A 12,961-nucleotide genomic window follows, 5' to 3' on the forward strand; every position below is an offset into this window, starting at 1 on the left:
GTGTCAAACCTTCCAGATATGTTCGATGACATCCGGGTTTTTGCACGTGCATCTGCATGACTACATCACTTTAGAGAACTCCACCTTCAAATCCCACTACCCTCCCCCGCCGACGGGAGTCGTGATACCGGAGACGGAACATAACGCATGAAAAGTATGTGCACCGTCACTGACAAAGAGGATTGGCACCTAATAACAGGACAGACTGGTTGCGTTTAGGTAGAGCTTTGATCAGGGATCGCTCGATGAACTGGACAGCGGCTACGCCGAGAACCGTAACGAGCGAGCCGTTCACACACACAAAAGAGGTTGTTTTTTTGCATCCAACCGTTTGTCTGTTTCACGTCCGAGTTTTCTCTGTATTTTGTTTATTCTGGTAACCTGCATCGAATTCAGTTTTCTGTCCTCGGCAACTAGTGTGTGTGTACCCTATCCAGTACCGTCCTAGACACAACTATCTGCTACAACATTCACCAACAGCTTGTTTTTTAATAAGGACAGAAGTAAGAAGCTGTGTTCTTCTTCAGAGCTTCCTACCCACGAGCATCGTCGGCTGTTCGGGCTCGGCGCTTTCACTTAAGCTCAGCGAAACGCTAGTGTATGGATGGAAAGCTCGTTTTCGCCACTTCAGTTGTCTTTGCGGCATCGCAAAGAATAATACTTTCGTCTACGCCCAGGTGAGGTTGGAGTAGAAACCCAAATGTCATACATTAACGTTACTATTACCATCATCGTCATCATCAGCCTGACTATGCCCACTACAGGGCAAAGGCTTCCCCCATGTATCTCTAATTAACCACGTTTTTGCCAGCTGCAGTCACCGTACCCCCCAAACTTCTTAATCTCACCCGCCCACATAACTTACTACCGCCCAGAGCTACTCTTGCCTTCTATTAGAATTCATTCCGTTACACTGAAGGACCAGCGATTATCTTGTCTAATGCATTACAGGCCCTGCCCAAGACCATTTCTTCCTCTTGATTTCTACTAAGATGTCATTGACAAGCGTTTGCTCACTCACCCACTCGGCCCGCTACCGGTCTCTTAACGTTGCACCTATCATTTTTCATTCCATAGCTCGCTGCGTGGTCCTTAACTTAAGCTGAACCCTTTTCGTTAGCCTCTACGTTTCTGCCCCGTAGGTGAGTGCCGGCAATATATAGCTGTTATATACTTTCTCTTGAGGATATTGGTAAACCACCAGTCATCATCTGAGAGAACCTGCCATTTGCGCTCTACCCCATTCTTATTCTTCTAGTTAGTAATAGTAGACCTTTATTCGGCCATAATTTACAGACCGAGCATGTCAACCGCCTGGGCGACCAGACGTCGCTGTTCTTCCTATCCTTCAGCGCCAAGCCAGTTGACCCAGGTGGTGATGGATAGAGAAAAGGGGGGGGGGGGGGGTAGGAACCAGACTGCTGAGCAGCCGGGCAACAGAAGAGGAAATGGGCCAGGTCCGCATTGATACAAGGGCAGTTGGGACAGGAAGAGTCTGATCGATAGCGAGAGAGAAAAAGGCGGGACGGGGTGATAACTGCATTCATTTCGATGTGCCGAAGAAGGCGAGTCTCCAGCATCATGAGTGATGGATGAGGGGTTGGGTGAAGGAGTTTAGGCTTATGCCTAAGGAACGAAGGAACGAGCAGCTGACTGGGATCTCGGCAAGAATAGCACTGCTTGCCATGGCATCACGTGAAGCTGCGGACAACAGATACGGCGCATTTCTTTTCCTCAAAAACCAATTCACAAATTTGACCCTCTGCTTTCCCAGCCCCCGCTCTACTAGTTCCGAAGCTGCGGACAACAGATACGGCGCATTTCTTTTCCTTAAAAACCAATTCAGAAATTTGACCCTCTGCTTTCCGAGCCCCCGCTCTACTAGTTCCGAAGCTGCGGACAACAGATACGGCGCATTTCATTTCCTCAAAAACCAATTCACAAATTTTACCCTCTGCTTTCCGAACCCCCGCTCCAGTAGTTCCGACGCTGCGGACAAAAGATACGGCGCATTTCTTTTCCTCAAAAATCAATTCACAAATTTTACCCACTGCTTAATAATGACGGCTCCGCGCCGTCATTATTTTCTTTCTCGTGTGCGCAGGCTTTGGCTGTGTCCTAGGCGCAGCCAAAGGAGGGCGTGACCGGTGGACCAGAGGAGGCCGGTGAGCGGGCGGAGCAGCTCCGCGCAGTGTGGTACAAAGCGGCGGGAAAAATTCTCCACCCCCAAGAATTGGTGAAACTGGCGCAGCGTAGTAGGCTAGGGATCAAAATCGTGGTTTGAGCTAGTTGGTACATCTTCAAAATTTCACCAGCGCTGCGACTAGGAACAAGAACAGAGAAGGAAGGACAAGGACAAGCGCTTGTCCTTGTCCTTCCTTCTCTGTTCTTGTTCCTAGTCGCAGCGCTGGTGAAATTTTGAAGGCTAGGGATAATCCTCGATGGTCTTGACGTCGGACGGAAGAGGGCGGATACCCTGCGATGATATGTGATGTCCCAAGAACTCGAGCTCGGAGGCGCCGAAGACACACTTGGTTGCGTTCACGACCAGGCCACACTGCTGTAAGCGGTGGAAGAAGTCGCGAAGATGGCGCTCGTGATCTTCAGGTGTAGGGCTGGCAATGAGGGCATCATCAATGTACGCGAACACCGAAGGGAGGCCCCGCGTGACCTCAGCGATGAAGCGCTGGAAGGTTTGAGCAGATTTGCGGAACCCAAAAGGCATCCGCACCTACTCAAACACAAAAAAGGGCGTCGAGATGGCGGTCTTGGGTATGTCGGTGGGCTCGACGGGTATCTGATGCTACCATGCGTATCTGATAGTCTGATGGCACAGGACACCTAGCGTATCCAATAAAATCAAGCCGCAATCTACCATCTTCAGCTTCATGTCTGTAAAGGTTTCGTATCTTTGTGTTCCATTAGGTAATTCATCATCAAGATTACCGTAGTGAATACATCCTTTCCCCGCATCACCTGTCATCCTGAATAAGTTGGTTTAATTTAGAGGGTTTACCGCCACACAGCGAATCAGGCTATGTCGGACGCCGTAGAGAGAGCGACGAGCACATTTGACCACCTGAGGTTCTATAATATGTACTGACATCGCACAGCACACGGGCGTCTAATATTTTGCCTCCATTGAAATACGACTACCGCGGACAAAATCAAACCCGCGTTTTTCGGGTCAGCAATCCCGCACAACAATCAGTGAACCACCGCGGCGGCTGCATCGCGATTAGGTTACGCCTACAACATCAGTATCCTGTTTTGTATAACTAACGCTTAGTTTCAGCCGTTCTTACCTTGTACAGCAGCAGTGTGGAATGGTCTTCCCTTGCCGACAGCAGCCATGAAAGGTTACCAGCTTTTCCAGGACACCCTGTCTAACACTGTATGAGTAGGAACGTCTGTAATTGCTTTGACGACAACAGTCCCACTCAGTTTCTATGCGATAACTTAAGGAGCCCACCGGCTTGTTCGGCGATGTACGGCGTTAGTTTGGTACAGAGCGTATACATGATCTATGCGTCGGAGTTCATTATGACTCGTGACCAGACATATCACGTGATGGTATGAAGTCGTGACTCGGAAAAAAGACTGAGCGAGTGTGATGTCACGTAGCACGTGACGTCACTAAACCGTAAGTGCTCCTACAACGTTCATCACGGGTGGGGTGCTCTCTAGGTAGCGCTAAGTAGACACTAAGGCGTGCTAAGCGATGTCGAAGATATATGAGTGCTATCGTGAACTAGGCTTGGCACTACATAGGCGTCTACTAAGTGTAACAGGTTTCTTGAAAAGTGAATCTTGTGCGAGTCATGCAATCGCGTCATGCCCACGCATTTTCGTATGATCAAACGATAGATATTTTTCCTTTTGTTTGTTTGTTTCCTATTTTTGTTGTTCTTTTCGTGTGTTTCTTGTTATTCCTGTATCCACTGCCCTCATAATTATAAATAATAAAACCAAATAGTTCTCACTAGCTACTCTTTTTTTCTATTTACATTGCAGGACAACTGTTGGCAAACAGGGAGCAGGTAAGGCTTTAATTTCTTAATCTCAGCTCTCTGTTATGTCCGGCGCAAATGGCGAAAGTGAACGCTGTAGTCATCCCAAACGTTATCTCACGTTGACTGATTCGCGAGAACGATCGGTCGAAGCGCTTCCACAGCGTAAGGCGTGGTATTTGTTAGGATTCGCGACAGCTGACGTGCTAGTGACGTCGTTTTATATGCTCGTGAGTAAAAGCTGCTCCTCGCAGTCATCCAGTGCCTCTTCGTGTGCCCTTGGAATTCGACGCAAGTTCTTCTGGGTGCCTGCGTCAGTGAATTTCAGTGCGAATCCTGGAGAGTTTGGCTGCGTATGAAGCTAGCGTCTGCCTCTCCTGAGCGCCTCTTACTCCATTTCTCTCGACATCGCTGCGCAAAACTCACTTTTCCGTTGCCCCCGCCAGCGTTGTTATAACGGCCGTTCAATTTTTGCAATTCTGATATTAACGGCCTACAAAGCCACGTGCACCTGCTAAATCGGTCATGGCAGATTTGCCGGCAGAGAATGCTTTTAAACGACTCTAGCCCAGCAGGAGTATAATAAGATACGACTCAGTGTATTTAGCGCGAGATCTTTATTAGATGAAATACTGAGCTCACAACAGGTTTCCTGATTCACCACATGGCTAAGAAGATCGACGTGCAGTCGCGGTAGACATTGCATCATAAAAAAGCTCTTCGAATACCAGAATATGAATACTGGTTTACAAAATGTTTCATTAAGACCCTAGTCAGAGACTACGGCTAATGCATGGTAGAGAGGAGGTAGAAACGCAGGATTTCCGACAACACAAAACAAAGGGAACAAGGATCAAGGCAAAGCTTCAGTCTTCAACCAACCGTTTCCACAGCAGGACTTGTATTGGTCTGGGCTATGTGTTCATTTTTGTGACTGGTTCAATAGGGCCTTCTCTCTGAGGAGAAATGACCGGTGGTGGGGATGAACGCGTGGAGGGGGGAGGGCGACAAGGTAATGAACGTGAAAGCATTATTTAACCCCTGCCAATGATCACTGCACTGCTCAGACGAACAAAAGTCATTTTGTCGAAACGTTTGATAAAGGACCGAAGCCCCCCACGAACCTTGTTCTTTTTATTTTGTGTTGCTGCTATATTATGTTCAAAATGAAGGAACACTGAAAATAATGACCATTTCAAAAAGAGAAAAATGGGGCACGCAGCCCTCATACTGACTGCACAAATTCTAGCTGCGTCTGCAGGAAAGTGAAATAAGAACACTCCACAAGAACCCACTGAGTGACCTTTTAAAACATTTTCGCCTCATAAATTGCCGAAGAGTACGGTGTATTCAACATTCGTGTAGAAAATACTATGTAGGGGAAGTACGCAAATCTGTAAGCCACAGGCTGGCTCCGAGCAATCAACCAAGTCTATTCTTTAGTGGTTTAAGTAGTCAGAGTGCGGTGCATTTGAGGTTTGTAAGATTGGAAGCTTAGCCAGGTGCATCAGAGTGCCGTAGGTAATTTGCTTAATAAAACATTTTCACCCATCTAAGAAAAGTTTCATTTCTCACTTGCTTTCAAGCATATGTCAATTGACGCATGTTTTATTCAAAGTTCGTGTTAGCTGATTTCGATAAGAAGAAGCTAACGGCTTTAAAGCCATCGCTTCCTTTGCCTCCCCCAGTGGTACCATCCTCGTTACATTTTTTGTAGGGGTGTGCGAATATCAAATTTTTCGAATACGAATCGAATACGAATACTTGGTTCCGAATATCGAATCGAATATCGAATAATCAAAGACAGACGTATTTAACCACTATAAAACATTATTTGAACATCCAAGAACATCACAGTTCAACTATGAGTGATGAAATAAACACAAAAGATGTGTGTGGCTGCACAAAAAGTATCAAAATCTCGAACATTATTCTTAGAGGAGTGGAACATAAAAGGTTGCCGTGAAGGAAAACCGGCTGCTCCACATGGTCAGGCAGAAGTAGTTACTTCCCTTCTAGCTGAAGCAACTTCTCCAGCCACAAAAATGCCCTCTCAATTGGCTCTGGGCAAAAGGATTTGCCGGGCTAGTTGGTTCATTTCAGAAATAAAGATTTAACTGCGCGAAAGGGTTAGGACACAAGGGAGACACATTCACGACACTTAGAAGCGCAGCTTCGACACTTTAAAATTTCACCAGTGCTGCGACTAGGAACAAGAAACAGAGAAGGAAGACAAGGACAACGCTTGTCCTTGTCTTCCTTCTCTGTTTCTTGTTCCTAGTCGCAGCGCTGGTGAAATTTTAAAGATGTACCAACTAGCTCAAACCACCATTTTGCTTCGACACTTAGAAGCGCGCTTCTAAGTGTCGTGAATGTGTCTCCCTTGTGTCCTAACCCTTTCGCAGAGTTAAATCTTTATTTCATATTTGCTCTGGGCGCCGCCATATTGTTATGTCTCTGTCAATAGGACTTACTTGCGGACCGATATGAACGCCGGTGCTCGCAATAGAATATTCGGCTGAGTACGAATATTCGCGTCGGGTCGAATATTCGAAACAATACGAATACTTGGATTTCGAATCGAATACGAATAGTAAAAATATAATATTCGAATTATATTCGAAAATTTCGAATATTCGCACACCCCTAGTTTTTTGTCAATTGAAGGGCATCGATCCGCCTCAGTGAGCGCCTTCTTGAAGGCAGTTAGTCTTTGCAAATTCAGCCACAGGCGGCACTTCGGCACTGTGAAGAGTGGACTTTTTTTTTTTTACTCTGCCACACCATATACGATGATCCCATTCGATGAACTCTGAAGCGATCTCGCGCATATCGCTCGAAAGCCGTAGTCTATGCATGGCTTGCTTCCGCATGAACTGCGGTAGCAAGCCATGCCGTTCGGCATGTTTTGCGGTTCGGCATGTTTTCAGGAAGTTGTTCGTGAACACACCACACTGGCTGTACCCAGCCACAGTGTGTTAAGTGCGACTTACTGGTCCGCAGGTTAAACAGTAATGAAGAAAAAGAAAATTTAGATCTAGAAATTTTTTCTAATATTACCCGTAATATCGCGCCCATTCTGCAGAAGATTGTGACAGGTGTTTCCTGTCTGCTAATGCCACCTTTTTATTTTTACTTCGCAACTGTAGCTGACTTACTACGGAATTAACAACTTTGTCACTCTGCTTCATAACTGAAAGCTTCCGCATCCATCATTTGGACAATAAGAAAGTCCACCTTATCTAAGCCTGATTGGACTCGGTTAAAGTAGGAATAGGCGCTGTCATGATGTCGGGTAAAGGCGCGATAGGAATATCACTCACACCTCATCTTGAAGGAGAGGTGAAGGCATGGCAGTATATTTTCTATTACGCCTTCAAGCAGCAAGCCCAAGTGGAATTTAGAGCAAGACTGAGCTACTATGCCTGATCTGACATTGTACAAAGTTATGTAAAATAATTTGCATAGTTGTTTTTTTTTTCAAGGCCTTAGCGACCAAAGAAGTCCTCCTTGCAGATTTAGCTCTGACGAGCTTAGTTCACTACAAAAGAACCCACGGTAGAAAGAGGACAAGAAGATGAATTTCTTGACAACACAAGCCAAGGAAACAAGGGAGAGGAAGCCTCAGGGTGCTTATTCAGCGTTTGTCGGTGCTTAGCCAACGTTTCGACAAGATGACTTGTCCTCACTCGAAGGCAAGTCCACTAGTCGAAACGTTGGTTAAACCCCCTGGGGATCCCTCCTCCCTTGTTCACTTTGTGTCATAAAACCACATGTCAAGATCCACCCCACTATTTTCGGCCATAAAATTGCAAATGCAGTGTTATTAAATAAAGTAGTCCAGAGAACTTCTTAAGCAATTTTTCCACGAAAATCTTAAGTTTCTTTAACTACAAAGGGACTAGTTTTGATTTCTGTTCAAGATTTGCGTCACTTAGCCCATAATGAAGTATAGTAAATTTTCGTCCACCTACGTGGGAGAATACTTTCTACCATAAGCAAGAAATAAATCTTCGCTATGGAAACTTTAAAGCTTAAACAAATCTCTCACAGTCACACAACTATTCCGCGGACAAGAGAATGGTAAGAGGTGCTTGTTACGACACAAATGACAGAAGCAAACAGTCACCGAAACGAATGAGCATAGGACATAACTTTTTTATTAATTTTGTAGTTTTTATGAGTGGGAGGTTAATAACAGCAGAAAAAAAAACAACCGCATGCACCTGTGGGATCCGAAGCCACGGCCTGCGAATTTCGCGACTGGTGCTCTACCGGTGCTGGTAAAGCAACGGACGCGAAATTCGGATGTTTCGTGTTCGGATCCCACTGGCGGCATGTGGGTGTTTTTCTACTGCTTTTACTAATCTCCCTTTGATAAAAAGTCAAAAAGTACAAAATTAATAAAAAAAAAGGCATCCCCTATGCAGCTTGGTTACGGTGAGTGTTGGCTTCTGTCATCACGCAACTACGCATTTTTCTACACATACAACTAAGCATACTACTTACACCTGCCCGTTCTTTTCTCTCCTGTATCCGACACTCCCCGCATGCCCCACTTGTCCCGAACCCTGCCCCGTTTCCATTCAGTCCCCTCATTTTCCATATCCTTCTCCTCCGACGTTACGGGCTCGGATACCCCGCGCCAGCTGATGGGCCAGCTTGCTGCGGTGACTCTGGCACAGGACACCGTCGATGCTTAGTATTACGGTCCGGTCAGCTAAATTTTCGTTCTCCCTCTCCCTACTTGTTAGTGAAGGCAATGCATACTGTAGGCACTTTTGGAAAACGGCCCATCTGCAGGGAGAACAGGGGCTCGTGTAGAGCTGAGAAGGAGCCCACTTCTCCATGACAATGTATACTGCGCCTTTTTGAGCACATTCTCGATCAAAATTCGAGGTGAATAATCGCTTGTCTTGACCAGATACTGCTAAAAAGTGAGGATACAAAAATAAACCGCGCGGCCATGCACACGTACGCAGAGAAGAAAGAGCGCAACGGCACGCGCACTGTCCTCTACAGAAAATATCACAAGCGCTGCGACCGACGAGGTGCCACGCCCACAGACGCCCTCAGGCGTAGTATCCGTTGATGAGTCCAGCTACCACAAGCAGCACTAGTCCGTTGATGATGCACAGCCTTCTGGGCACATCGTCCTCGTGCACGGCTTCGGCTGCCCTGGCTACCTCCTGGGCGGGGGTCAATCGCGCCGGGGGCTCGCCGGAGCTCTTTGTCGCGCGGCAGGCCCACAGAAGGAGCTTGAAGAAGGATGTCTTCTTCTGGCCTCCATCCTTGCCGTCCGCCGCGGCTGCAAAAGCATCGTCGTTAAGAGTATATTATCCTTACAAACCATACCAAGCACAACCGCTACCCTCGTACCTAGTGTCTATTCTTGTTTCTGTCTTAAATACTTAGTTATTGCGTGCACCTTAACCAAACAAAACAGAACCTCGCTCAAAGAATACCACGTACCGCAAAGGGTACGCGAATACGCCCAAATATACAATTTTTTTTGCAACGCTTGAAGAAACTGTAAGGAGTTCACGTTCTGCTACGTAGTGCAAACAACTCACCGAAAGCCATGCGGCTCGGCATGCAACTATTGGGCGCTTCTTAATGGTTAAACCACCAGGGCCCCGCTGAAGTTGGCCACGTTGGTAAAAGAACAAGAGGTGAGAAAAGATAAACAGAATGTTTGACCACGTGACCGTACACCAGACGACACTGCGAGCATGCAGTTGTTTCGTCATTTGCAAGTGCTCCCTGTTTGCAGATCACCTGACAACTAGAAGCTTCTAATAAGTTAAACTGAGAGTGCCTTCACTGCAGTTGGCCAAATTGGCAAATTTGCTTTTAGTGCAACCGAAAATCCCTATTTCAGGCCACTTTTCCCTGCAAGAGTTTGAAATATCTAAAAATTTTTAAAAAGCGAAAAATTTAGCTGCTGAAAATTCTGCGAATTCCACAAGCATTTCGCCGAATTCTACTCCAAATATTTCATCAAAGAGGTTAAAATCCACGCATAGAGCATCGCTTCGAATACTGAGCGACTTAAGGTTGGGCTGCCCTTGGGATCTTAATAAGAGATTTCTCTATCCAAAGGAAACAGTGTCATATATGTACTCGACAAGCCAACGGAGAACAGCATGGGAATCCAACCCAGCAGCTAATTGTCTGAAAGCGGGCACCATTGCACTGGTCCATAGAGCTGGCAGTGTTGCTGAGATGTGCAAGCATTGTCGGTCTCGACGCGCTAACTGGCGTCTGTGCTTGAGATGGTCGACAATTATGTCGGGTGCTCCAGTTGAGACTGAAAACGCAGTCAACCTTATGACCACGGCTCGAAGGTTTCCTGCACAACTTACCTCCAGAGAACGACTTTTTGAGCTCTCAGCGACCGCCTGCGTGTGCTAGGGCATTACAGAACGCATTCGTAAAAAAAAATGTTTGAGAAGGATCGCAATGATTGGCTCCAACAGGAACAGTACACTACATAAATAGCCAACAAGTCTAGACTTTTAGTGTACCCTCCATAAAACAAAGCATAATAGCTTCTGTTTTGTTCAACAGCATCGCAGTCTATACTATATTCCTTGCCGTTTTCCAAAAAAATACCTGTCATTTAAAAAGAAAATTTTTCACTCCACCTCTTTTTGCATTTTCGTCTTCCGCGACATGCCCATTTTGCTACCAGAACGTTCCAAAACATGTAGAACCAATTTTAACCGCATTAATCCAGTCCCTGCTTTGTGCAGATAAAAATGACTTGTGAACATAGTCTTCTCATTGACCTGTTGCTTCTAATGGTGCCCATCAAGTTGGGAGGGGGGGGGGGGTAATGTACTACATTTCTCAATTAAAATGCGTTAGTAAAAACAAAATGAGCCCATTCACAAACCTGTAGCATCCAATGACGCTAGTTCGCTGCGTGCGCGGCGCACTGCAGTTATAGTTCCCTTGCGTTTCCATGTAGCGAGGTTCATTTTGCGCCACGTCACCAGCTTCTCAAACATGTATGTGCGATACAGTTTGCAGGTTCTTCTACATTATAATCTGATGCCCCCCTTTCACAAAAATTCCCCACAGGAGAACAAACAAGATATTCCAGTGGGGGCCCAATCTGCCTAAAGTTCTAGCCGCAAACTAATGGGCATTTGCAAAACTATGGCACGATACCTGCTGGTGGCGAGTTGTGTGTCGGTAGAGCCTCGTCCTTGGAGGGTGGCGGTTCATCCAGGTCGACCCTCGGCTTGGTACTATCAACTGTCCAGAATGTCAGCCGATACAGCTGCAATTCGAAGCAAATAGCCAACAGGACGTTAAACGATGATTCTGCGGGGAGCCACTACTACTCAGTTCTCTCCATCTTGGATTCCGCGATCTTTTTGATTTTTCTTTTTTAGTGAGATCAGCTCATCTTTAGCACCAAGCGAAGCACCTATTTAAGCAAAGAGCTGATAACTGCCAAACAAGGTTTCTAGAGACCAGGAAGCTTGTTGACAGTAGCCGAAGCGTCACGCTTTGCTAACAGATAAGAAATGAAGGCAGAGTTTTTTATAATGACTACTATTGAAGCATAACTTAATCGTTTTCTTTTTGCACCTTCTTTTTCCCCGAATCTGCGACCGTCCTTTTTACATCGTAGACTTTGTTGCAGAAAGAGCTAAGTGGTCCATGAGAATTCGCTCGTGCACGGCGAAGTTTCGTTCCTGCTCTGGTTTTCTCAAGCGACAGCCCATTGCAAACTATTCTATCATTGTTTCTGTAAAAAAGAGCGCGTGTTATTCGAAAAGCGCCCGCAGAGCTGTCAAGCTCCACCTACCTTCATTCTTCTGTGAACGTATACGCAACAAACGTCATCATTCCGCTACCCAGGGTATTTGTGCTCGGTTAAGCTTAATCGCAAAACGTTTTGACGCGCCATGCTGCACTGTCTGCGTCAAATGAAATGCGAACAAGATAACTGGAAAGTGAACTGCAAAGCTGAAAGATAATGCAGTCGGGGAGAAAAATACTTGACCGGTTGATTTTCGCATCGAATGCGTAGAGACCGCTCTTTGGAAGTGTTAATCGGCCACGCCTGCATTTTCATCCCCAGCCGCTAACATTTTTAATTGTTTATGCTCGAATGTTAGTGGGCATGTGAGTGGGCATGGAAGCACCTCTTCGACGATGATGCACTCACACGTTATCGTCTTATTTGCGCAGCTTTCTGCTATCTTCAGCTACTGCAATCATGGTGCGGAAACGCCCTTCAAAGCCGGAACATTCGACTCCAGTGAAAAGAACACTGAATTGCCTGGACAAAGCTTCGCTGGTTAGCCGCATTCCGCCGGCTTCCCCTGCCTTTTTGCCATCTGCACTGCTAGACCAGGCCTCATCCACCGCAGTCCAGCCGCAGCGACATCAACATTTCGAAAAACGGACGGCTTAAATGCGGACGCCGAGCGGTTCGTCTTCAGTGGGCATGGAAGCACCTCTTCGACGGTGATGCACTCACACGTTATCGTCTTCTTTGCGCAGGTTAGTCGTCCATATCTCTCTACTAAATGCTTTAAATCAGATGATCCATTTATTATTGTGTTTCCATGCCCTGGAACACTGGCAGCCTCATTTTGCTGGCTCTTTCTGCTAATGTGTGGTGATGTTGAAGAAAACCCGGGACCGAAAGATAACGATATGACTGAATTGCTCAAAATGGTTAAAGAAACCAACGAGAGATGCATCAGGATAGAAGCAAACCAAGCTAACTTATCCCAGACTATTATCGAAATCAAGCAGGAGCAGGTCTTGCTCTCTAACACCATATGTGAAATAAATGAACGTTTAGCAAGTGTTGAGCAGCAAACCGCTTCATTGGAAACCGTACAGCTAGACATGAATGAAGCACAAGGAAACATTGACCGCCTTGAACAAGATTCCTAGTCCTCCGCTCTCGACTTGATCAAATG

The 12,961-nt window shown here is 46.2% G+C and overlaps 1 protein-coding gene across 3 annotated transcripts in view; it reads right to left on the reverse strand.

The window, feature by feature from the left end:
* Positions 1-6,386: 6,386 nt before the first annotated feature.
* LOC149360938 (sodium/mannose cotransporter SLC5A10-like) overlaps positions 6,387-12,961 on the reverse strand; it is a 102,891-nt gene continuing 96,316 nt past the window's right edge. For all 3 annotated transcript variants that reach the window (XM_089572550.1, XM_089572549.1, XM_089572548.1), the window contains 2 exons: positions 11,187-11,298; positions 6,387-9,318 (listed from right to left, as the gene is read on the reverse strand). In XM_089572550.1, coding sequence (XP_089428676.1) covers positions 9,083-9,318; positions 11,187-11,298 — 348 coding nt within the window. In that variant the 3' untranslated portion in view covers positions 6,387-9,082. The remainder of the gene's footprint in view (positions 9,319-11,186; positions 11,299-12,961) is intronic.

This window comes from Amblyomma mixtum, chromosome 2 (assembly GCF_055824585.1).
Source record: "Amblyomma mixtum isolate Tamu chromosome 2, ASM5582458v1, whole genome shotgun sequence".
NCBI classification, from domain to species: Eukaryota; Metazoa; Arthropoda; class Arachnida; order Ixodida; family Ixodidae; genus Amblyomma; species Amblyomma mixtum.